This window comes from Corythoichthys intestinalis, chromosome 17 (assembly GCF_030265065.1).
Source record: "Corythoichthys intestinalis isolate RoL2023-P3 chromosome 17, ASM3026506v1, whole genome shotgun sequence".
Classification (NCBI taxonomy): Eukaryota; Metazoa; Chordata; class Actinopteri; order Syngnathiformes; family Syngnathidae; genus Corythoichthys; species Corythoichthys intestinalis.
In genome coordinates this window covers 7,352,174-7,379,161 of record NC_080411.1, presented here as the reverse complement: position 1 = coordinate 7,379,161, position 26,988 = coordinate 7,352,174, and the positions used below count along the sequence as shown (strand labels likewise).

Here is a 26,988-nt window from a genome sequence, read left to right as displayed (position 1 = left end):
TGCAGTGGTCTGATGCTCCTTCCATTTCAATATGATGGCTTGCACAGTGCTCCTTGAGATGTTTAAAGCTTGGGAAATCTTTTTGTATCCAAATCCGGCTTTAAACTTCTCCACAACAGTATCTCGGACCTGCCTGGTGTGTTCCTTGGTTTTCATAATGCTCTCTGCACTTTAAACAGAACCCTCAGACTATCACAGAGCAGGTGCATTTATACGGAGACTTGATTACACACAGGTGGATTCTATTTATCATCATCGGTCATTTAGGACAACATTGGATCATTCAGAGATCCTCACTGAACTTTGGAGTGAGTTTGCTGCACTGAAAGTAAAGGGGCCGAATAATATTGCACGCCCCACTTTTCAGTTTTTTATTGGTTAAAAAAGTTTAAATTACCCAATAAATGTTGTTCCACTTCAGGATTGTGTCCCACTTGTTGTTGATTCTGGACAAAAAAATTAAATTTCATATCTTTATGTTTGAAGCCTGAAATGTGGCGAAAGGTTGCAAGATTCAAGGGGGCCGAATACTTTTGCAAGGCACTGTATCATACTAATTAATATACAATTGATTATTCTTCACCAAAATGGCATAAAAACACATTGGTTCTAATCTGGGTCATTTTTGACCCACTGATGGAAAAGTGTAGGGTCCAGTAACTTGTGCATCTAAGGCAGGGGTCCCCAAACTACGGCCCGCGGGCCGGATACGGCCCACAGCCACATTTGGTCCGGCCCCCTGAACAAAAAAAAAAAAAAAAAAAAAAAAAAAATTTTTTTTTTTTTTTCCCCCAATAGAGTTATTTATGTCCTGGCTTTTTTCTGTGAAGAACTGAGCAATGGTTATTTGGTTATTATCTATTTAATTAATACAGTATTATTATATTATATAACATTACATGATATTATATTATATTATATTATATTCAGGGGTGCACATAAGTGGTCCGCACATGCGTACTGGACGTAGACAAACGCGCTGGCCCTCAACGGCTTCCATACGCTTTTGCGTACCGATGGCTGACCACTATTTGCGGCGGACACGAGAAAATAACTTCTCAAAATGTCGATGAGGAAGGCCACACTGAGTAATTACTTCCGTGTTCCCCCACCCCCGTCAAAAGACAGACAGACGACAGAGACGTCACCGGAGCTACCGAAAAAAAGGACTTTTGCTGAAAAGTGGCTACAGGAGGTACCATGGCTAGAAGTGAATGATGCTCGCACGGAAATGCGGTACAAAATGTGCCGTGAGAATCCCAATGTCGCCAATTAGAGCAACGCATTTTATGTAGGGTCAAAGAATTTCAGCCATCCAAACTTTGAAAAGCACGAAAAAAACAGAGAGCATGTGGCAATTAAGCAAACTATCGATGTCAAACAGGACCCCACTCGCCCTATGGACATGTGGCGGAATAGGGCGGAATAAAGGTAATGAACAGCGACATGCACTGACAAACGTGTTTTTGCTCGCATTTTACAAAGCTAAACATACACGTTCAATGAGGTCTTATGAGGAGGACATCCCACTTTTAAAAAGGCTTGGAGTTAATGTGGGAGCCGCATAATGCCCTTTATTTTGAATTGGTGCTTTTATGTTTATTTCTTTACATTTCACTTCAAAGTAATGGCAATTTTGTTGTGCCAGTTGATGTTAATCAAGCATTAACTGTTAATATAATTAATCAAAGTTAATTGGCTCTAAGTAAAGCTTGTCATAAATTTATCGCATCAGGTGGGTCGGCTCTCAAGCTCAATGAGGACCAAGTCACATCTCCAGGTCCTCCTCTGAGAACCTGGGCAAAAAAATTATGTGCACCCCTGATTATATTATATCGTATTATATTATATTAAGGGCTGTCAAAGTTATCGCGTTAACGGGCGGTAATTAATTTTTTTCATTAATCACGTTAAAATATTTGACGCAATTAACGCATATGCCCCGCTCAAACAGATTAAAATGACAGCAGTGTCATGTCCACTTGTTACTTGTGTTTTTTGTCTCCCTCTGCTGGCGCTTGGGTGCGACTGATTTTATGCACCATGAGCATTGTGTAATTCTTGACATCAACAATGGTGAGCTACTAGTTAATTTTTTTGATTGAAAATTTTACCAATTTTATTAAAACGAAAACATTAAGAGGGGTTTTAACATAAAATTTCTATAATTTGTACTAAAATCTATCTTTTAAGAACTACAAGTCGTTCTATCCAGGGATTGCTTTGACAGAATATTAATGTTAACGCCATCTTGTTGATTTATTGTTATAATAAACAAATACAGTACTTATGTACAGTATGTTGAATGTATATATCCGTCTTGTGTCTTATCTTTCCATTCCAACAATAATTTACAGAAAAATAAGGCATATCTTAGAGATGTTTGAATTGCGATTAATTACGATTAATTTTTAAGCTGTGATTAACTCGCTTAAAAATTTTAATCGTTTGACAACCCTAATTATATTATATTATACTATATTATATTATATCATTTTTATTTTATTTACTTTGGTTCCGTGAAGAATCCAGAAAGGGTTATTTGATTGTGGCTTTCTGAAAAACAATACATTTTTACATTTAGGCACTCCTGCAATCGTCACACTTTTTCTGTTACAAACTGACCCCGGCCCCTCATCAGAGAAGAGAAGGGTTATGTGGCCCTCACAGGAAAAAGTTTGGGGACCCCTGATCTAAGGGTTCAATCTACAAAAAGGACATTGCTGCCATCTACTGGCGGCTGCGCCAGCTCATTTTGTTTCCCATTTCAACAAGTAATTGTGGGAGCTATCATAAAAAAGCCTTTGCAGCATTAGCCATGAAAACAAACATCAAATGAAATGCTCACTTGTTGTCACAATGTTTAAATCTTCTATATCCAAAAATTCAACGTACATTTTCTGTTTCAAACAACATTTTCAAAGAGGTCAAATTGCGTAATTCTTTGACCAGCACAGTCCTTAGGCGAGATTAGAATTTTTAGTTATATTTCAACATAAAATGGATTTGTACTCACTTGGGCATAGCATGCTTCTTCAATAGCCAAACCTGTGGACAGATCCACCTGAAAGACAGCATGAACTCTTAACTCACGTGGGATTTATCATTTATCATTGATGCAATTGACATCCACTGGAAGGACCTGGCAATCATCCTTCACCATCAGTTCCTCCCAAGTCAAATTATTTGTTAACAAATTGAATGTCTTACCTCTATACCCTGATTGATGGCCAGTTTTGCCATCCTGACAGCAATTGGACCCTGTGGGAACAAATTTACAACAGGTGCTCAATACTACAGCAAACAAAAAATCATGAGCTTCTCGGCCCAACTGCCCTCACCTGAGGGTTAATCTCACGTGCGAGCTCCAACGCACGCAGGTAGGCAGCATCCCCGTTCTTATTCTGCTCCACAGAATGACTGACCAGACCCAAGCGGCAGGCTTCTGCTCCATCTACCACCCGGGCAGTGTAGATTAACTCTTTAGCATGAGACACGCCAACCACCCTGGGAAGGCGTTGCGTACCACCTGCATAGGAAAAGGGTGACATGGCCTCCCTAACATTAAAGAGAACCTTGGACTTAAAGACCTGTAGGCGCTAATAAGCCGCAATTGTTTTCTTTTACTAAAATGTTATTAGAAACACATATATTATTGCCATTGATTTAAAAATCTTTAATATTTAGTACATGATTTGACCTACGGAGAGCGCTGGGCTGGACTGGGAGAATAGCTGTGCTAGCTAGCAAGCGAAGCTAGTATGACAACAATAATGATTTTGTCACATTCTGCCGCTAGTCAGATTGTTTTGTTACAGAGCTGTGGGATAAGTTCCCAATATCGTACCTGCATCCAATTCCAGCTCGTCAGCAGTCTTTAAAACGATCCTAGGCGGCTTGCAGAGATATTGACTTGCTGCCATTTGACAGTTTGTATGTCTATCCCCTTCGTTGCTAGTTGCATCATTGGCTTGTTATTTTTTTTTAAATTGATCCCGACCTACCGTCACGGACCCTTTTTGTTTATCTCTTTTCGCGATCGAGTGTTTTTTTTTTTTTTGTGTTCAATAGACCCTTTAACGTAATTGCAATTGGCTAAATTGCATAGCAAAATTCTGCTAGCTTAAATGCTATATAATGCTAATGTTTACAACAACTGGCTAACTTAAAGAGGTGGGTAGAGTAGCCAGAGTTTACTCAAGTAAGAGTAACGTTACTTCCCAAATTTTTTTATTCCAGTAAAGGTAGTCATCCAAAAAATGTACTCGAGTAAAAAAGTATCTAGTGAAAAAAATACTCAAGTAATGAGTAATATTGTAACTGCTTATTTTTGTGTTTTTTTTTTTTAAACAATGGGAATTTTTTTTCTCAGTACAAACTTACCCATATGAACTTTTATAATGATACTGTACAATAACCCATTTGATAACCGCATTAAGTTAAAGAAATACAAAAAAAAAAAAAACAAAAAAACAAAAAGGAATTCCGGCGAGACGAAAAAACAACAACAAATGATTCTTCCAAAGACCATGAGTGCCCTCTAGTGGAGAAAATAGTTCCTAGTTTGAAGAGTGAATAGTTCCTTCACAGTTACTATTATGAAATTAAAAGGATCATATCTCCGTGGTATTTCCGTGGTCAATCGGTGCCAAATAAAAACTGGGAGGAAGTTTAAATCCGCGATTTCGAGTCATGTTGAGGGCAGCGCTCTATGTCAAATACTTCATTTTGTACGGCACTTTAAAGACACTACGTGATTGAACAGGCTGGCGTGATAATAGAACGGCAAACTTGGGTCTGAATGGTGTAATGTAGTCATATGATTATTGTTGCGATGTCTCATTGGTGAAATTTGTAGAGGTACTCTTGGCAACGCTGACGAAAAAAAAAAAAAAAATCTAATATGTAGGGTAAAGAGGAAAATATGTAACGACTCTTGTGTAGCCCAAAGTAGCGCAGTAAGAGTAGCCTTTTTCTTCACACATCTACTCAAGTAAAAAGTATGGCGTAGTAAAACTACTCGTAGAAGTACATTTTTCCCAAAAAGTTACTCAAGTAAATGTAACAGAGTACGTGACGCGTTACTACCCACCTCTACTAACTTGCATCGCAAAAGTCCGCTAGCTTAAATGCTATATAATGCTATTGTTTATCAGATAGTTTCTGGTGCTTACCAGATTGCTTAAAATTTATTTTATTTCTGTCGATGTCCCTTTTGGGGCTCCGTACAGTTCCATTATTTTACCAAATCTTAATACTAGTGCTGTCAAGCGATTAAAAGATTAATCACATGCAGTCCATCGTTAACTCACGATTAAATAATTTTGTTTTAATGTTCTTCAAAGCAAAAATGATTATGTATTTTGAGTTTTAAATAAGTCTGCTTGCAACCCTGTGGCCGCCACGGCCTTATGATCCAAACTACTTGGCATGGCCATTCTTAACCACACATTTAAAAAATATGACTGTGTCAAAGGGGGTTTGCATTTGCAATGTTATTAACATGCTAACTGGCAGCTTTTGAAAGAATATTTGATTGATGCAACAAAAATTTAATTAAATAATTCTTGCCCATCTTAATTATGAACTGAGCAAAGGTGACATGCAATATATCATTTTTTAAAATGATATATATATGGCGGAAAACACTCAGGTGACAAAGTTTCGCTCTGAGACCCCCAGTTTCGATCCAAAAACTTCGTAACATGTCTCACCGAGTGTCAAGACACATATGTGAATGGCCACAGCCGGACTTTGTAGGGATTTTATGGGTGAAACACGGTAATATAACAAGTGTCGCGATGCAGAAATCACCGAAATCAAGGAGCGGTCGAGATTTTCTTTATCGAATATTTACCATTTTAAACGCCCCCCCCCCCCCCAAATTTTCTTTGTTTGGATCGATTATCTATCTAAAACTGAGGAAAATGCGACGGTAACAAAAAATAAAAAAATTTAAAAAAATAAAAAAAAATACAATGAAGCGATAGTTATTAGATATCCATGACCTTGCAGACACTATTTTTTTCTTTGACATGATTTGTTTAAAAGTTTAAAACATGCGAGTGAATAATTTTTTCAAGTCCTTTTTTTTTTTTTTTTTTTTTTTTAACTAAATATTAGACATCAATCAATGATTCTAAGCTAAAAATGATAGACATTTCGAATGATAAATTACTTCTTTTTATGGCTGGGTTGAAACAAAATTGGTTGCGCAGTGTCTGTAAACCAGGGTCTCCAGGGTAAGACGCACAGATTAAAAATAGTTTGGGGGCTTAATGCACCATGAACCTGCTATGGCAGCATACAGACATATTGTTCTATCAAACACAACCGTTCTTTTGGCTTAAAGTACTGCCGTTTATTTTAACGACTGGGGCAAGAGCAGAAACTGCTTTTTCAGCCTTGTCTGTGTTTTCCACCATATGTATAATACTATATAAATGCCTTTCTAACAAAAAACATTACACAGCTGTCACTACTTTTTGTGTTCATGCCAAACTAACATGTTAAAATAGCCTTACCTGCCCCAGGAATGATAGCAAGTTTTGTCTCAACAAGTCCCATTTTTGCAGTATTTGCTGGGGGTGAGAGATAGCAACACAAATCAATAAAGGTTTTGATTGTCCCACATTTATACAGAATACATAAGACAAACAGGCAAAATATAAATTAATACAGCAGTATATTTACGGAGTACAGACATTTCCCGTCAGTGAATTATTTTGGAAAAAGTAGTACTGATTTTCCATTCCAATAAAATAAATGCAATGCATAATTATATCTACACCACACGAAAACTGTCAATTTCTGACCACTCAAGGAAGAAACATGAAAGAACAAACAATAATAAACTTTTTAAATCAAACTAAGGAAAACAATGGTCTAGGCATGTGCCGGTATGAGATTTTGATGGTACGATAACCGTGAGCAAAAATACCGCGGTTCCACGGTATTACGGTATTGCAATTATAGCTCCAAAATGTGTTATTTTGAGATGTATGGGTTAAAAAAAAACAAAAAAAAAAAACTTTTTTTCCATTGACCAGGATTTTTTTTTTCAGAACATAGCTGCAAATTGGAAAATGAATGTATTGTTAAAATAAATAATCAATAAAAAAAACAAGTATTTTAAATTAAATAAAAATATAACGTAGACTATACCCACAGCCACAGCTCAAGTTGCTCAAGTTTAGAGCAAGAACAAAATAATTTCTATAAAAAACGTAACTCTTCTGAATAAAATTTTAAAAAATTTATACTGCATAATTTTTTTTTGAGGATTGAAAAGCTCAAGTGAAGTTTCACCATTTTCAGCCACTGTGTCAACTCTAGTCTACATGATGTCATGCCTTTGTGTTAGAAAGAACAAAGAATTCAAAAGTCAATAAGTTAGTTAAAAATGTATAAGTTAGTTAAAATGTAAATATTGTTGTGGAAAGGTTTCATCTAAAAATAAAAATAAAAATTTTTTAATCATTGGGAGTGAGACCTCGCCTTGATCCAGCGAACGTGGATTTGTGCTTAGTGCAAGATCATCTTTCCTCAATTAACGATCTTTGATGCTATGCCTTTTTTTCCCCCCTTCATTCAAGGGAATCAAGCTTGTTTTCTCACTGCGGCTGTAACACTCAACGAAGTTGCTCTCCCAGCTACGCCTAGGCTAAAATTTGTCTTTTATAAGCTTTTAGTTAGTTTGTATATCGAATTTCAAAGGAAACTAGGCCTGCAAGCAGGACTGAACGGGCCCTCGCGATCTAGCGCAACTCGGACGTCACGCAACTCGGACTGTGTGCAGGTCAGGGCGGTGGCAGATCCTCCTCTCTAATCATCTCATTAGAACCTAACATGCTCGAAAGTCGCCTATTTACATTCCCACACCCAAGAGATAAAAACCCCTATTGGAGAAAGTACTACAAAAAAGGAGCCACTACTGAGCTGTGCAGCCAAGCCCTTATTCAAAACTAAAATTAATCTTCTAACTGGGCCAATTCGACCAAGTGTGCCAACTATTGTGGCTCTATAAGCTGCCTGAGTCTCTGAAAAAAAATATTTCCTTTAAATGGCGAACAAAGGGTCGTCACGGCAACAGACAGAGACACGTGGACATGGGCCGTAAATAAGTATTTTAATAGGTCTTGAAACTACAATGACCAACCTGAAAAGAACTGGACATGTATTGGAAAAACGAGTGACTTTCTATTGCCACTAGTTGGCGCTGTAGGGTTGATGCAAATGACCCCTACAAGGCCCTTCAGGGTATGACTCTCAACAAGCACGGGAAGTTTGGCGCAGATATGTTGTATATCTGCCGAGTTATGACTGTTCAAAGTTTTTGGAGAGAAAAATTGTTGACAGTCATTTTCACTTTCCTGTTTGGACCCCTCCGCTTCAACGAAACTTCAATATTTTTCATCAGGCACCTGAACACAGGTCTTAAGGCTTCCCTTTTGCAGGTTTGAGGTAGATTGATTTTTTCCCTTTAGAGGAGGAGTGTGTCCCGTAAAAAAGGGCATTTCCTGTTCCCACTAGGAGGCGCCAGGCACAAATGGTAAATTTTCAATCCAGTCCTGCTCAGGCTAGTATACCTCACACACATGCCAGATTTAAAATAGATTGAACGTTGTATGAGGGAGTTATCAGTCATTTTCCGAATTCGGTGTTTTGGCGAAAAAATGGCCGACTTTGGCACCCCGCCCAGGTCATGCCCGTGAATGAAAACACACCATTTTTATAACTTAAGATTTCATATGCCTCATGAACAGGCTCGCCAATTTTGAGAATGATCAAACTAATTCCCTAGGTGCCAAGGTGTAAAATGTGCACACTGTAAATCGATAAAAATTTCACATTCAATCCAAAATACCCGATTTCCTGTAGGATTTGGAATGTGTGTGCAAGAGACTTTTTGGAGCAGTTTTGCACAAAGTTTTGACTCTCCAAATTTCATCACTTTATGTTAGAAAAACCTAAATGGAGAGGCCTTTTTGAAAATTTCAAGGGGGCGCCACTGAGCCATTTTGTTAAATTTTTTCGTAACGTTGCAAGATTATCGAACGTTATCCAAAGCCGCATGTATGTGCAAATTTTGGTGAGTTTTTATGCATATTCAAGCCTCCAAATGTAAACTCTTACTGTGAACCCATGAAAATTTCACATTCGATCCAAAATACCCAATTTCCTGTTGGATTTGGAATATGGGTGCAAGAGACTTTTTGGAGCAGTTTTGCATAAGGTATCTACTCCCCAAATTTCCTTGCTCTATGTTGAAAAAACCCAATAGGAAAGGCCTTTTTTAAAACTTCTTTCTTTCGCCACTAGTTGGCACTGTAGAGTTGATGCAAATGACCCCTACAAGAACCTTCAGGGTATGACTCTCAACAAACACGGAAAGTTTGGCGCAGATATGTTGCATATCTGCCGAGTTATGACTGTTCAAAATTTTTGGCGAGACAAATTGTTGACGGTCATTTTCACTTCCAGTTTGGACCTCTCCGCTTCAACGAAACCTCAATATTTTTTATCAGGGACCTGAACACATGTCTTGAGGCTCCCCTGAAACAGGTTTGAGGTCAATAGATTTTTTTCCCTTGGAGGAGGAGCCTGTCTCGTAAAGAAGGCCATTTCCTGTTCCCACTAGGGGGCGCCAGGCCTAATGGGTAATATTTCAATGCAGTCGTGTTCAGGCTGGGATATCTCATATACATGCTAGAAATGAAAAAGATTGAACGTTGTATCACGGAGTTTTTAATCATTTTCTGAATTTGGTATTTTGCCCAAAAATGGCCGACTTTGGGACCACGCCCAGGCCCGACCCTTGAGTGAAAACACACCATTTTGAAAACTTAAGATCTCATATGTCTCCTGAATACTCTGACCAATTTTGAAGACGATCCAACTATTTTCTTCAGCGACAAGGTCTCAAATGTAAATCGATAAAATTTCACATTTGATCCAAAATTTCCGACTTCCTGTTGGATTTGGAATATGGGTGCAAGAGACTTTTTGGAGCAGTTTTGCACAATGTATCGACTCGCCAAATTTCATCGTTCTACGTTGAAAAAACCTAATAGGAAAGGCCTTTTTGAAAATTTCAAGGGGGCGCCACTGAGCGATTTTGTTAAATTTTTTTGTAGATTATCAAAATTTACGCAAAGTTGCATGTATGTGCAAATTTTGGTGAGTTTTCGTGCATGTTCAGGCCTCCAAATGTAAACCCCAACTGTGAACCGATAAAAATTTCACATTTGATCCAAAATATCCGATTTCCTGTTGGATTTGGAATATGGGTGCAAGAGGCTTTTTTGAACAGTTAGGCATAAGGTATCTACTCCCCAAATTTCATTGCTCTACGTTGAAAACCTGAGAGGAGAGGCCTTTTTGAAAATTTTAAGGGTAAAGGGGGCGCCACTGAGCCATTTTTTGACATTTTTTCAAAACGACACAAGATTATCGAAATTTACGCGAAGCGGCACGTATGTGCAAATTTTGGTGACTTTTCGTGCATGTTCAGGCCTCCAAATTGGCCATTTTCATTTGCCCTGAAAAAAGAATAATAATAATAATAATAATAATAATAACTAGGCCTGCAAGCAGGACTGAACGGGCCCTCGCAATCTAGCGCAACTCGGACGTCACGCAACTCGGACTGTGTGCAGGTCAGGGTGGTGGCAGATCCTCCTCTCTAATCATCTCATTAGAACCTAACATGCTCGAAAGTCGCCTCTTACATTACCACACCCAAGAGATAAAAACCCCTATTGGAGAGATTACTACAAAAAAGGAGCCACTACTGAGCTGTGCAGCCAAGCCCTTATTCAAAACCAAAATTAATCTTCTAACTGGGCCAATTTGACCAAGTGTGCCAAATATTGTGGCTCTATAAGCTGCCTGACTCTCTGGAAAAAAATATTTCCTTTAAATGGCGAACAAAGGGTCGTCACGGCAACAGACAGACACGTGGACATGGGCCGTAAATAAGTATTTTAATAGGTCTTGAAACTACAATGACCAAACTGAAAAGAACTGGATATGTATTGGAAAAACGAGTGACTTTCTATTGCCACTAGTTGGCGCTGTAGGGTTGATGCAAATGACCCCTACAAGGCACTTCAGGGTATGACTCTCAACAAGCACGGGAAGTTTGTCGCAGATATGTTGTATATCTGCCGAGTTATGACTGTTCAAAGTTTTTAGCGAGACAAATTGTTGACGGTCATTTTCACTTTCCTGTTTGGACCCCTCCGCTTCAACGAAACCTCAATATTTTTCATCAGGCACCTGAACACAGGTCTTAAGGCTTCCCTTATACAGGTTTGAGGTAGATTGTTTTTTTCCCTTTAGAGGAGGTGTGTGTCCCGTAAAAAAAGGGCTTTTCCTGTTCCCACTAGGAGGCGCCAGGCACAAATGGTAAATTCTCAATCCAGTCCTGCTCAGGCAGGTATACCTCACACACATGCCAGATTTAAAATAGATTGAACGTTGTATGAGGGAGTTATCAGTCATTTTCTGAATTTGGTGTTTTGGCGAAAAAATGGCCGACTTTGGCACCCCGCCCAGCTCAGGCCCGTGAATGAAAACACACCATTTTGATAACTTAAGATTTCATATGCCTCATGAACAGTCTCGCCAATTTTGAGAATGATCAAACTAATTCCCTAGGTGCCAAGGTGTAAAATGTGCACACTGTAAATCGATAAAAATTTCACATTCAATCCAAAATACCCGATTTCCTGTTGGGTTTGGAATACGCATGCAAGAGACTTTTTGGAGCAGTTTTGTACAAGGTATCGACTCTCCGAATTTCATCCCTCTACGTTGAAAAAACCTAAATGGAGAGGCCTTTTTGAAAATTTCAAGGGGGCGCCACTGAGCCATTTTGTTACATGTTTTCGTAACGTTGCAAGATTATCGAACGTTATGCAAAGCCGCATGTATGTCCAAATTTTTGTGAGTTTTCGTGCATGTTCAAGCCTCCAAATGTGAACTCCTACTGTGAACCGATAAAAATTTCACATTCGATCCAAAATACCCGATTTCCTGTTGGATTTGGAATACGGGTGCAAGAGACTTTTTGGAGCAGTTTTGCACAAGGTATCGACTCCCCAAATTTCATCACTCTCTGTTAAAAAAACCTAATAGGAAACGCCTTTTTGAAAAATTCAAGGGGGCGCCACTGAGGCATTTTGCTACATTTTTTCGTAACATTGCAAGATTATCGAACGTTATCTAAAGCCGCATGTATGTGCAAATTTGTACAAGTTTTTGTGCATATTCAAGCCTCCAAATGTAAACTCCTACTGTGAACCCATGAAAATTTCACATTCGATCCAAAATACCCGATTTCCTGTTGGATTTGGAATATGGGTGCAAGAGACTTTTTGGAGCAGTTTTGCATAAGGTATCTACTCCCCAAATTTCCTTGCTCTATGTTGAAAAAACCCAATAGGAAAGGCCTTTTTTAAAACTTCTTTCTGTCGCCACTAGTTGGCACTGTAGAGTTGATGCAAATGACCCCTACAAGAACCTTCAGGGTATGACTCTCAACAAACACGGGAAGTTTGGCGCAGATATGTTGTATATCTGCCGAGTTATGACTGTTCAAAGTTTTTTGCGTGACAAATTGTTGACGTTCATTTTCACTTTCCTGTTTGGACCCCTCCGCCTCAACGAAACCTCAATATTTTTCATCAGGCACCTGAACACAGGTCTTAAGGCTCCCCTGATGCAGGTTTGAGGTCAACAGATTTTTTTCCCTTGGAGGAGGAACCTGTCTCGTAAAAAAAGGCATTTCCTGTTCTCACTAGGGGGCGCTAGACCTAATGGGTAATATTTCAATGCACTCGTGTTAAGGGTGGGATACCACACATACATGCCAAATATGAAAAAGATTGAACGTTGTGTCAAGGAACTATAAGTCATTTACTGAATTTGTCATTTTGCCGAAAAAATGGTCGACTTTGGCACCACGCCCAGGTCAGACCCGTGAATGAAAACGCACCATTTTCAAAACTTAAGATTTCATATGTCTCCTGAACAGTCTCACCAATTTTGAAGATGATCCAACTAACTCCCTCGGCGAAAAGGTCTCAAATGTGCACCCTGTAAATCGATAAAAATTTCATATTTGATCCAAAATAACCGATTTCCTGTTGGGTTTGGAATATGCGTGTAAATGCTTTTTTGGAGCGGTTTTGGACAAGGTATAGACCCCCCAAATTTCATTGCTCTACGCTGACAGACCCTAATGTTATAGGCCAATTTTAAAATTTCAAGGGGGCGCCACTGAGCCATTTTGTTATATTTTTTTGCAACGTTGCAAAATTATCGAAATTTACAATTTTCCGGACGTATGTGCAAATTTTGGTGACTTTTCGTGCATGTTCAGGCCTCCAAATTGGCCGTTTTCATTTGCCCTGAAAAAAAAAAAAAAATAAAAAAATAAAAAAAAAAATAATCCTTTGCAAAACAATAGGGCCTTCGCACGCTTAGTGCTCGGGCCCTAACTAGGCCTGCAAGCAGGACTGAACGGGCCCTCGCAATCTAGCGCAACTCGGACGTCATGCAACTCGGACAGTGTGCAGGTCAGGGTGGTGGCAGATCGTCCTCTCTAATCATCTCATTAGAACCTAACATGCGCGAAAGTTGCCTCTTTACATTCACACACCTAAGAGATAAAAACCCCTATTGGACAGAGGACTACAAAAAAGGAGCGAATAAAGGGTCATCACAGCAACAGACAGAGACATGTGGACATGGGCCGTAAAATAAGTATTTTAAAAGGTCTTGAAACTACAATGACCAACCTGAAAAGAACTGGACATATATTTAAAAAAATGAGTGACTTTCTATTGCCACTAGTTGGCGCTGTAGGGTTGATGCAAATGACCCCTACAGGACCCTTCAGACTATGACTCAACAAGCACGATATGTTTGGCGCAGATATGTTGTAGAAGTTATGACTGTTCAAAACTTGTGGTGAGACGAAATGGCTTCAGTCATTTTTACTTCTCCTGTTGGACCCTTCTGCTTCAACCAAACCTCAGTATTTTTCATCAGGCACCTGAACACATGTCTTCAGGCTCCCCTGATGCAGGTTTGAGGTGAATAGATTTTTTTTTCCTTGGAGGAGGAGCCTGTTTCGTAAAAAAGGCATTTCCTGTTCCCACTAGGGGGCGCTAGGCCTAATGAGTAATATTTCAATGCACTCGTGTTCAGGGTGGGATCCCGCACATACATGCCAGATATGAAAAAGATTGAACGTTGTTTCAAGGAGCTATTAGTCCTTTACTGAATTTGTCATTTTGCCGAAAAAATGGCCGACTTTGGCACCACGCCCAGGTCAGACCCATGAATGAAAACACACCATTTTGAAAAGTTTAGATTTCATAGGTCTCCTGAATTGTCTAACCAATTTTGAAGATGATCCAATTGATTCCCTCTGTGACAAGGTCTCAAATGTGCACCCTGTTAATTGATAAAAATTTCACATTCGATCCAAAATACCCGATTTCCTGTTGGGTTTGGAATATGGGTGCAAGAGACTTTTTGGAGCAGTTTTGCACAAGGTATCGACTCCCCAAATTTCATTGCTCTACGTTAAAAAAACTTAATAGGAAACGCCTTTTTGAAAAATTCAAGGGGGCGCCACTGAGCCATTTTGTAACATTTTTTTGTAACGTTGCAAGATTATCGAAATCCACACAAAGCCGCATGTATGTGCAAAATTTGGTGAGTTTTCGTGCATGTCCAGGCCTCCAAATGTAAACTGTACTAGAAATGGACAGAAATTTCACATTTGATCCAAAATACCCGATTTTCTGTTGGATTTGGAATATGGGTGCAAGAGGCTTTTTTGAGCAGTTAGGCATAAGGTATCTACTCCCCAAATTTCATTGCTCTACGTTGAAAAAACCCAACAGGAAAGGCCTTTTTTAAAACTTCTTTCTGTCGCCACTAGTTGGCACTGTAGAGTTGATGCAAATGACCCCTACAAGAACCTTCAGGGTATGACTCTCAACAAACACGGAAAGTTTGGCGCAGATATGTTGCATATCTGCCGAGTTATGACTGTTCAAAGTTTTTGGCGAGACAAATTGTTGACGGTCATTTTCACTTCCAGTTTGGACCTCTCCGCTTCAACGAAACCTCAATATTTTTCATCAGGCACCTGAACACATGTCTTGAGTCTCCCCTGAAACAGGTTTGAGGTCAAAAGATTTTTTTCCCTTGGAGGAGGAGCCTGTCTCGTAAAGAAGGCCATTTCCTGTTTCCACTAGGGGCGCCAGGCCTAATGGGTAATATTTCAATGCAGTCGTGTTCAGGCTGGGATATCTCATAAACATGCTAAAAATGAAAAAGATTGAACGTTGGATCACGGAGTTTTTAATCATTTTCTGAATTTGGTATTTTGCCTAAAAATGGCCGACTTTGGGACCACGCCCAGGCCAGACCCTTGAATGAAAACACACCATTTTGAAAACTTAAGATCTCATAGGTCTCCTGAATAGTCTGACCAATTTTGAAGACGATCCAACTTTATCCTTCAGCGACAAGGTCTCAAATGTAAATCGATAAAATTTCGCATTTGACCCAAAATTTCCAGCTTCCTGTTGGGTTTGGAATATGGGTGCAAGAGACTTTTTGGAGCAGTTTTGTACAATGTATCGACTCACTAAATTTCATTGTTCTACGTTGAAAAAACCTAATAGGAGAGGCCTTTTTGAAAATTTCAAGGGGGCGCCACTGAGCCATTTTGTTAAATTTTTTTGTAGATTATCAAAATTTACGCAAAGTTGAATGTATGTGCAAATTTTGGTGAGTTTTCGTGCATGTTCAAGCCTCCAAACGTAAACTCCAACTGTGAACCGAAAAAATTTCACATTCGATCCAAAATACCCGATTTCCTGTTGGATTTGGAATATGGGTGCAAGAGGCTTTTTTGAACAGTTAGGCATAAGGTATCTACTCCCCAAATTTCATTGCTCTACGTTGAAAACCTGAGAGGAGAGGCCTTTTTGAAAATTTTAAGGGTCAAGGGGGCGCCACTGAGCCATTTTTTGACATTTTTTCAAAACGACGCAAGATTATCGAAATTTACGCGAATCTGCACGTATGTGCAAATTTTGGTGACTTTTCGTGCATGTTCAGGCCTCCAAATTGGCCATTTTCATTTGCCATGAAGAAAGAAGAATAATAGTAATAATAATAACTAGGCCTGCAAGCAGGACTGAACGGGCCCTCGCAATCTAGCGCAACTCGGACGTCACGCAACTCGGACTGTGTGCAGGTCAGGGTGGTGGCAGATCCTCCTCTCTCATCATCTCATTAGAACCTAACATGCTCGAAAGTCGCCTATTTACATTCCCACACCCAAGAGATAAAAACCCCTATTGGAGAGAGTACTACAAAAAAGGAGCCACTACTGAGCTGTGCAGCCAAGCCCTTATTCAAAACCAAAATTAATCTTCTAACTGGGCCAATTCGACCAAGTGTGCCAAATATTGTGGCTATATAAGCTGCCTGAGTCTTTGAAAAAAAATATTTCCTTTAAATGGCGAATAAAGGGTTGTCACGGCAACAGACAGAGACACGTGGACATGGGCCGTAAATAAGTATTACAATAGGTCTTCAAACTACAATGACCAACCTGAAAAGAACTGGACATGTATTGGAAAAACGAGTGACTTTCTATTGCCACTAGTTGGCGCTGTAGGGTTGATGCAAATGACCCCTACAAGGCCCTTCAGGGCATGACTCTCAACAAGCACGGGAAGTTTGGCGCAGATATGTTGTATATCTGCCGAGTTATGACTGTTCAAAGTTTTTGGAGAGAAAAATTGTTGACAGTCATTTTCACTTTCCTGTTTGGACCCCTCCGCTTCAACGAAACTTCAATATTTTTCATCAGGCACCTGAAGACAGGTCTTAAGGCTACCCTTATGCAGGTTTGAGGTCAACAGATTTTTTTTCCTTGGAGGACGAACCTGTCTCGTAAAAAAAGGCATTTCCTGTTCTCACTAGGGGGCGCTAGGCCTAATGGGTAATATTTCAATGCACTCGTGTTAAGGGTGGGATGTCGCACATACATGCCAGATATGAAAAAGATTGAACGTTGTGTGAAGGAACTATTAGTCATTTACTGAATTTGTCATTTTGCCGAAAAAATGGCCGACTTTGGCACCCCGCCCAGGTCAGGCCCGTGAATGAAAACACACCATTTTGATAACTTAAGATTTCATATGCCTCATGAACAGTCTCGCCAATTTTGAGAATGATCAAACTAATTCCCTAGGTGCCAAGGTGTAAAATGTGCACACTGTAAATCGATAAAAAATTCGCATTCAAACCAAAATACCCGATTTCCTGTTGGGTTTGGAATACGCATGCAAGAGACTTTTTGGAGCAGTTTTGTACAAGGTATCGACTCACCGAATTTCATCCCTCTACGTAGAAAAAACCTAAATGGAGAGGCCTTTTTGAAAATTTCAAGGGGGCGCCACTGAGCCATTTTGTTACATGTTTTCGTAACGTTGCAAGATTATTGAACGTTATGGAAAGCCGCATTTATGTCCAAATTTTTGTGAGTTTTCGTGCATGTTGAAGCTTCCAAATGTAAACTCCTACTGTGAACCGATAAAAATTTCACATTCGATTCAAAATACCCGATTTCCTGTTGGATTTGGAATACGGGTGCAAGAGACTTTTTGGAGCAGTTTTGCATAAGGTATCTACTCCCCAAATTTCCTCGCTCTATGTTGAAAAAACCCAATAGGAAAGGCCTTTTTTAAAACTTCTTTCTGTCGCCACTAGTTGGCACTGTAGAGTTGATGCAAATGACCCCTACAAGAACCTTCAGGGTATGACTCTCAACAAACACGGAAAGTTTGGCGCAGATATGTTGCATATCTGCCGAGTTATGACTGTTCAAAATTTTTGGCGAGACAAATTGTTGACGGTCATTTTCACTTCCAGTTTGGACCTCTCCGCTTCAACGAAACCTCAATATTTTTCATCAGGGACCTGAACACATGTCTTGAGGCTCCCCTGAAACAGGTTTGAGGTCAATAGATTTTTTTCCCTTGGAGGAGGAGCCTGTCTCGTAAAGAAGGCCATTTCCTGTTCCCACTAGGGGGCGCCAGGCCTAATGGGTAATATTTCAATGCAGTCGTGTTCAGGCTGGGATATCTCATATACATGCTAGAAATGAAAAAGATTGAACGTTGTATCACGGAGTTTTTAATCATTTTCTGAATTTGGTATTTTGCCCAAAAATGGCCGACTTTGGGACCACGCCCAGGCCAGACCCTTGAATGAAAACACACCATTTTGAAAACTTAAGATCTCATATGTCTCCTGAATAGTCTGGCCAATTTTGAAGACGATCCAACTATTTTCTTCAGCGACAAGGTCTCAAATGTAAATCGATAAAATTTCACATTTGATCCAAAATTTCCGGCTTCCTGTTGGGTTTGGAATATGGGTGCAAGAGACTTTTTGGAGCAGTTTTGCACAATGTATCGACTCGCCAAATTTCATCGTTCTACGTTGAAAAAACCTAATAGGAAAGGCCTTTTTGAAAATTTCAAGGGGGCGCCACTGAGCCATTTTGTTAAATTTTTTTGTAGATTATCAAAATTTACGCAAAGTTGAATGTATGTGCAAATTTTGGTGAGTTTTCGTGCATGTTCAAGCCTCCAAACGTAAACTCCAACTGTGAACCGAAAAAATTTCACATTCGATCCAAAATACCCGATTTCCTGTTGGATTTGGAATATGGGTGCAAGAGGCTTTTTTGAACAGTTAGGCATAAGGTATCTACTCCCCAAATTTCATTGCTCTACGTTGAAAACCTGAGAGGAGAGGCCTTTTTGAAAATTTTAAGGGTCAAGGGGGCGCCACTGAGCCATTTTTTGACATTTTTTCAAAACGACGCAAGATTATCGAAATTTACGCGAATCTGCACGTATGTGCAAATTTTGGTGACTTTTCGTGCATGTTCAGGCCTCCAAATTGGCCATTTTCATTTGCCATGAAGAAAGAAGAATAATAATAATAATAATAATAATAATAATAATCCTTTGCATTACAATAGGGCCTTCGCACGTCTAGTGCTCGGGCCCTAATAATAACTAGGCCTGCAAGCAGGACTGAACGGGCCCTCGCAATCTAGCGCAACTCGGACGTCACGCAACTTGGACTGTGTGCAGGTCAGGGTGGTGGCAGATCATCCTCTCTAATCATCTCATTAGAACCTAACATGCTCGAAAGTCGCCTATTTACATTCCCACACCCAAGAGATAAAAACCCCTATTGGAGAGAGTACTACAAAAAAGGAGCCACTACTGAGCTGTGCAGCCAAGCCCTTATTCAAAACCAAAATTAATCTTCTAACTGGGCCAATTCGACCAAGTGTGCCAACTATTGTGGCTCTATAAGCTCCCTGAGTCTCTGAAAAAAAATATTTCCTTTAAATGGCGAACAAAGGGTCGTCACGGCAACAGACAGAGACACGTGGACATGGGCCGTAAAAAAGTATTTTAATAGGTCTTGAAACTACAATGACCAACATGAAAAGAACTGGACATGTTTTGGAAAAACGAGTGACTTTCTATCGCCACTAGTTGGCGCTGTAGGGTTGATGCAAATGACCCCTACAAGGCCCTTCAGGGTATGACTCTCAACAAGCACGGGAAGTTTGGCGCAGATATCTTGTATATCTGCCGAGTTATGACTGTTCAAAGTTTTTGGAGAGAAAAATTGTTGACAGTCATTTTCACTTTCCTGTTTGGACCCCTCCGCTTCAACGAAACTTCAATATTTTTCATCAGGCACCTGAAGACAGGTCTTAAGGTTTCCCTTATGCAGGTTTGAGGTCGATTGATTTTTTCCCTTTAGAGGAGGAGTGTGTCCCGTAAAAAAGGGCATTTCCTGTTCCCACTAGGAGGCGCCAGGCACAAATGGTAAATTTTCAATCCAGTCCTGCTCAGGCTGGTATACCTCACACACATGCCAGATTTAAAATAGATTGAACGTTGTATGAGGGAGTTATCAGTCATTTTCCGAATTCGGTGTTTTGGCGAAAAAATGGAAGAATTTGGCGCCCCGCCCAGGTCAGGCCCTTGAATGAAAACACACCATTTTTATAACTTAAGATTTCATATGCCTCATGAACAGTCTCACCAATTTTGAGAATGATCAAACTAATTCCCTAGGTGCCAAGGTGTAAAATGTGCACACTGTAAATCGATAAAAAGTTCACATTCAATCCAAAATACCCGATTTCCTGTTGGGTTTGGAATACGCATGCAAGAGACTTTTTGGAGCAGTTTTGTACAAGGTATTGACTCTCCGAATTTCATCCATCTACGTTGAAAAAACCTAAATGGAGAGGCCTTTTTGAAAATTTCAAGGGGGCGCCACTGAGCCATTTTGTTACATTTTTTCGTAACGTTGCAAGATTATTGAACGTTATGCAAAGCCGCATGTATGTCGAAATTTTTGTGAGTTTTCGTGCATGTTCAAGCCTCCAAATGTAAACTCCTACTGTTAACCGATAAAAATTTCACATTTGATCCAAAATACCCGATTTCCTGTTGGATTTGGAAAATGGGTGCAAGAGACTTTTTGGAGCAGTTTTGCATAAGGTATCAACTCCCCAAATTTCCTCACTCTATGTTGGAAAAACCCAATAGGAAAGGCCTTTTTTAAAACTTCTTTCTGTCGCCACTAGTTGGCACTGTAGAGTTGATGCAAATGACCCCTACACGAACCTTCAGGGTATGACTCTCAAAAAACACGGGAAGTTTGGCGCAGATATGTTGTATATCTGCCGAGTTATGACTGTTCAAAGTTTTTGGCGAGACAAATTGTTGACGGTCATTTTCACTTCCAGTTTGGACCTCTCCGCTTCTACAAAACCTCAATATTTTTCATTAGGCACCTGAACACATGTCTTGAGGCTCCCCTGAAACAGGTTTGAGGTCAATAGATTTTTTTCCCTTGGAGGAGGAGCCTGTCTCGTAAAGAAGGCCATTTCCTGTTCCCACTAGGGGGCGCCAAGCCTAATGGGTAATATTTCAATGCAGTCGTGTTCAGGCTGGGATATCTCATATACTTGCTAGAAATGAAAAAGACTGAACGTTGTATCACGGAGTTTTTAATCATTTTCTGAATTTGGTGTTTTGCCCAAAAATGGCCAATTTTGGGACTACGCCCAGGCCAGACCGTTGGATGAAAACTCACCATTTTGAAAACTTAAGATCTCATATGTCTCCTGTATAGTCTGACCAATTTTGAAGACGATCCAACTATTTTCTTCAGCGACAAGGTCTCAAATGTAAATCGATAAAATTTCACATTTGATCCAAAATTTCCGACTTCCTGTTGGATTTGGAATATAGGTGCAAGAGACTTTTTGGAGCAGTTTTACGCAATGTATCGACTCACCAAATTTCATCGTTCTACGTTGAAAAAACCTAATAGGAGAGGCCTTTTTGAAAATTTCAAGGGGGCGCCACTGAGCGATTTTGTTAAATTTTTTTGTAGATTATCAAAATTTACGCAAAGTTGCATGTATGTGCAAATTTTGGTGAGTTTTCGTGCATGTTCAGGCCTCCAAACGTAAACTCCAACTGTGAACCGAAAAAATTTCACATTTGATCCAAAATATCCGATTTCCTGTCGGATTTGGAATATGGGTGCAAGAGGCTTTTTTGAACAGTTAGGCATAAGGTATCTACTCCCCAAATTTCATCGCTCTACGTTGAAAACCTAAGAGGAGAGGCCTTTTTGAAAATTTTAAGGGTCAAGGGGGCGCCACTGAGCCATTTTTTGAAATTTTTTGAAAACGACGCTAGATTATCAAATTTTACGCGAACCTGCACGTATGTGCAAATTTTGGTGACTTTTCGTGCATGTTCAGGCCTCCAAATTGGCCATTTTCATTTGCCATGAAAAAAGAAGAATAATAATAATAACTAGGCCTGCAAGCAGGACTGAACGGGCCCTCGCAATCTAGCGCAACTCGGACGTCACGCAACTCGGACTGTGTGCAGGTCAGGGTGGTGGCAGATCCTCCTCTCTAATCATCTCATTAGAACCTAACATGCTCGAAAGTCGCCTATTTACATTCCCACACCCAAGAGATAAAAACCCCTATTGGAGAGAGTACTACAAAAAAGGAGCCACTACTGAGCTGTGCAGCCAAGCCCTTATTCAAAACCAAAATTAATCTTCTAACTGGGCCAATTCGACCAAGTGTGCCAACTATTGTGGCTCTATAAGCTCCCTGAATCTCTGAAAAAAAATATTTCCTTGAAATGGCGAACAAAGGGTCGTCACGGCAACAGACAGAGACACGTGGACATGGGCCGTAAAAAAGTATTTTAATAGGTCTTGAAACTACAATGACCAACATGAAAAGAACTGGACATGTTTTGGAAAAACGAGTGACTTTCTATCGCCACTAGTTGGCGCTGTAGGGTTGATGCAAATGACCCCTACAAGGCCCTTCAGGGTATGACTCTCAACAAGCACGGGAAGTTTGGCGCAGATATCTTGTATATCTGCCGAGTTATGACTGTTCAAAGTTTTTGGAGAGAAAAATTGTTGACAGTCATTTTCACTTTCCTGTTTGGACCCCTCCGCTTCAACGAAACTTCAATATTTTTCATCAGGCACCTGAAGACAGGTCTTAAGGTTTCCCTTATGCAGGTTTGAGGTAGATTGATTTTTTCCTTTAGAGGAGGAGTGTGTCCCGTAAAAAAGGGCATTTCCTGTTCCCACTAGGAGGCGCCAGGCACAAATGGTAAATTTTCAATCCAGTCCTGCTCAGGCTGGTATACCTCACACACATGCCAGATTTAAAATAGATTGAACGTTGTATGAGGGAGTTATCAGTCATTTTCCGAATTCGGTGTTTTGGCGAAAAAATGGAAGAATTTGGCGCCCCGCCCAGGTCAGGCCCGTGAATGAAAACACACCATTTTTATAACTTAAGATTTCATATGCCTCATGAACAGTCTCACCAATTTTGAGAATGATCAAACTAATTCCCTAGGTGCCAAGGTGTAAAATGTGCACACTGTAAATCGATAAAAAGTTCACATTCAATCCAAAATACCCGATTTCCTGTAGGATTTGGAATGTGTGTGCAAGAGACTTTTTGGAGCAGTTTTGCACAAAGTTTTGACTCTCCAAATTTCATCACTCTATGTGAGAAAAACCTAAATGGAGAGGCCTTTTTGAAAAATTCAAGGGGGCGCCACTGAGCCATTTTGTTAAATTGTTTCGTAACGTTGCAAGATTATCGAACGTTATCCAAAGCCGCATGTATGTGCAAATTTTGGTGAGTTTTTATGCATATTCAAGCCTCCAAATGTAAACTCTTACTGTGAACCCATGAAAATTTCACATTCGATCCAAAATACCCGATTTCCTGTTGGATTTGGAATATGGGTGCAAGAGACTTTTTGGAGCAGTTTTGCATAAGGTATCTACTCCCCAAATTTCCTTGCTCTATGTTGAAAAAACCCAATAGGAAAGGCCTTTTTTAAAACTTCTTTCTGTCGCCACTAGTTGGCACTGTAGAGTTGATGCAAATGACCCCTACACGAACCTTCAGGGTATGACTCTCAACAAACACGGGAAGTTTGGCGCAGATATGTTGTATATCTGCCGAGTTATGACTGTTCAAAGTTTTTGGCGAGACAAATTGTTGACGGTTATTTTCACTTCCAGTTTGTACCTCTCCGCTTCTACAAAACCTCAATATTTTTCATTAGGCACCTGAACACATGTCTTGAGGCTCCCCTGAAACAGGTTTGAGGTCAATAGATTTTTTTCCCTTGGAGGAGGAGCCTGTCTCGTAAAGAAGGCCATTTCCTGTTCCCACTAGGGGGCGCCAAGCCTAATGGGTAAAATTTAAATGCAGTCGTGTTCAGGCTGGGATATCTCATATACTTGCTAGAAATGAAAAAGATTGAACGTTGTATCACGGAGTTTTTAATCATTTTCTGAATTTGGTGTTTTGCCCAAAAATGGCCAACTTTGGGACTACGCCCAGGCCAGACCCTTGGATGAAAACTCACCATTTTGAAAACTTAAGATCTCATATGTCTCCTGTATAGTCTGACCAATTTTGAAGACGATCCAACTATTTTCTTCAGCGACAAGGTCTCAAATGTAAATCGATAAAATTTCGCATTTGATCCAAAATTTCCGACTTCCTGTTGGATTTGGAATATAGGTGCAAGAGACTTTTTGGAGCAGTTTTACGCAATGTATCGACTCACCAAATTTCATCATTCTACGTTGAAAAAACCTAATAGGAAAGGCCTTTTTGAAAATTTCAAGGGGGCGCCACTGAGCGATTTTGTTAAATTTTTTTGTAGATTATCAAAATTTACGCAAAGTTGCATGTATGTGCAAATTTTGGTGAGTTTTCGTGCATGTTCAGGCCTCCAAACGTAAACTCCAACTGTGAACCGAAAAAATTTCACATTTGATCCAAAATATCCGATTTCCTGTCGGATTTGGAATATGGGTGCAAGAGGCTTTTTTGAACAGTTAGGCATAAGGTATCTACTCCCCAAATTTCATCGCTCTACGTTGAAAACCTGAGAGGAGAGGCCTTTTTGAAAATTTTAAGGCTCAAGGGGGCGCCACTGAGCCATTTTTTGAAATTTTTTCAAAACGACGCAAGATTATCAAATTTTACGCGAATCTGCACGTATGTGCAAATTTTGGTGACTTTTCGTGCATGTTCAGGCCTCCAAATTGGCCATTTTCATTTGCCATGAAGAAAGAAGAATAATAATAATAATAATAATAATAATCCTTTGCATTACAATAGGGCCTTCGCACGCCTAGTGCTCGGGCCCTAACTAGGCCTGCAAGCAGGACTGAACGGGCCCTCGCAATCTAGCGCAACTCGGACGTCACGCAACTCGGACTGTGTGCAGGTCAGGGTGGTGGCAGATCCTCCTCTCTCATCATCTCATTAGAACCTAACATGCTCGAAAGTCGCCTATTTACATTCCCACACCCAAGAGATAAAAACCCCTATTGGAGAGAGTACTACAAAAAAGGAGCCACTACTGAGCTGTGCAGCCAAGCCCTTATTCAAAACCAAAATTAATCTTCTAACTGGGCCAATTCGACCAAGTGTGCCAAATATTGTGGCTATATAAGCTGCCTGAGTCTTTGAAAAAAAATATTTCCTTTAAATGGCGAATAAAGGGTTGTCACGGCAACAGACAGAGACACGTGGACATGGGCCGTAAATAAGTATTACAATAGGTCTTCAAACTACAATGACCAACCTGAAAAGAACTGGACATGTATTGGAAAAACGAGTGACTTTCTATTGCCACTAGTTGGCGCTGTAGGGTTGATGCAAATGACCCCTACAAGGCCCTTCAGGGCATGACTCTCAACAAGCACGGGAAGTTTGGCGCAGATATGTTGTATATCTGCCGAGTTATGACTGTTCAAAGTTTTTGGAGAGAAAAATTGTTGACAGTCATTTTCACTTTCCTGTTTGGACCCCTCCGCTTCAACGAAACTTCAATATTTTTCATCAGGCACCTGAAGACAGGTCTTAAGGCTACCCTTATGCAGGTTTGAGGTCAACAGATTTTTTTTCCTTGGAGGACGAACCTGTCTCGTAAAAAAAGGCATTTCCTGTTCTCACTAGGGGGCGCTAGGCCTAATGGGTAATATTTCAATGCACTCGTGTTAAGGGTGGGATGTCGCACATACATGCCAGATATGAAAAAGATTGAACGTTGTGTGAAGGAACTATTAGTCATTTACTGAATTTGTCATTTTGCCGAAAAAATGGCCGACTTTGGCACCCCGCCCAGGTCAGGCCCGTGAATGAAAACACACCATTTTGATAACTTAAGATTTCATATGCCTCATGAACAGTCTCGCCAATTTTGAGAATGATCAAACTAATTCCCTAGGTGCCAAGGTGTAAAATGTGCACACTGTAAATCGATAAAAAATTCGCATTCAAACCAAAATACCCGATTTCCTGTTGGGTTTGGAATACGCATGCAAGAGACTTTTTGGAGCAGTTTTGTACAAGGTATCGACTCACCGAATTTCATCCCTCTACGTAGAAAAAACCTAAATGGAGAGGCCTTTTTGAAAATTTCAAGGGGGCGCCACTGAGCCATTTTGTTACATGTTTTCGTAACGTTGCAAGATTATTGAACGTTATGGAAAGCCGCATTTATGTCCAAATTTTTGTGAGTTTTCGTGCATGTTGAAGCTTCCAAATGTAAACTCCTACTGTGAACCGATAAAAATTTCACATTCGATTCAAAATACCCGATTTCCTGTTGGATTTGGAATACGGGTGCAAGAGACTTTTTGGAGCAGTTTTGCATAAGGTATCTACTCCCCAAATTTCCTCGCTCTATGTTGAAAAAACCCAATAGGAAAGGCCTTTTTTAAAACTTCTTTCTGTCGCCACTAGTTGGCACTGTAGAGTTGATGCAAATGACCCCTACAAGAACCTTCAGGGTATGACTCTCAACAAACACGGAAAGTTTGGCGCAGATATGTTGCATATCTGCCGAGTTATGACTGTTCAAAATTTTTGGCGAGACAAATTGTTGACGGTCATTTTCACTTCCAGTTTGGACCTCTCCGCTTCAACGAAACCTCAATATTTTTCATCAGGGACCTGAACACATGTCTTGAGGCTCCCCTGAAACAGGTTTGAGGTCAATAGATTTTTTTCCCTTGGAGGAGGAGCCTGTCTCGTAAAGAAGGCCATTTCCTGTTCCCACTAGGGGGCGCCAGGCCTAATGGGTAATATTTCAATGCAGTCGTGTTCAGGCTGGGATATCTCATATACATGCTAGAAATGAAAAAGATTGAACGTTGTATCACGGAGTTTTTAATCATTTTCTGAATTTGGTATTTTGCCCAAAAATGGCCGACTTTGGGACCACGCCCAGGCCAGACCCTTGAATG

At 40.1% G+C, this 26,988-nt stretch overlaps 1 protein-coding gene across 7 annotated transcripts in view; it reads right to left on the bottom strand.

Moving 5' to 3' along the window:
* The window catches only part of auh (AU RNA binding protein/enoyl-CoA hydratase), a 62,109-nt gene that overhangs the window by 17,098 nt on the left and 18,023 nt on the right, over positions 1-26,988 (bottom strand). For all 7 annotated transcript variants that reach the window (XM_057818387.1, XM_057818380.1, XM_057818382.1 and 4 more), the window contains 4 exons: positions 6,525-6,581; positions 3,342-3,529; positions 3,211-3,261; positions 3,017-3,064 (listed from right to left, as the gene is read on the bottom strand). In XM_057818387.1, the coding sequence (XP_057674370.1) occupies positions 3,017-3,064; positions 3,211-3,261; positions 3,342-3,529; positions 6,525-6,581 (344 nt within the window). The remainder of the gene's footprint in view (positions 1-3,016; positions 3,065-3,210; positions 3,262-3,341; positions 3,530-6,524; positions 6,582-26,988) is intronic.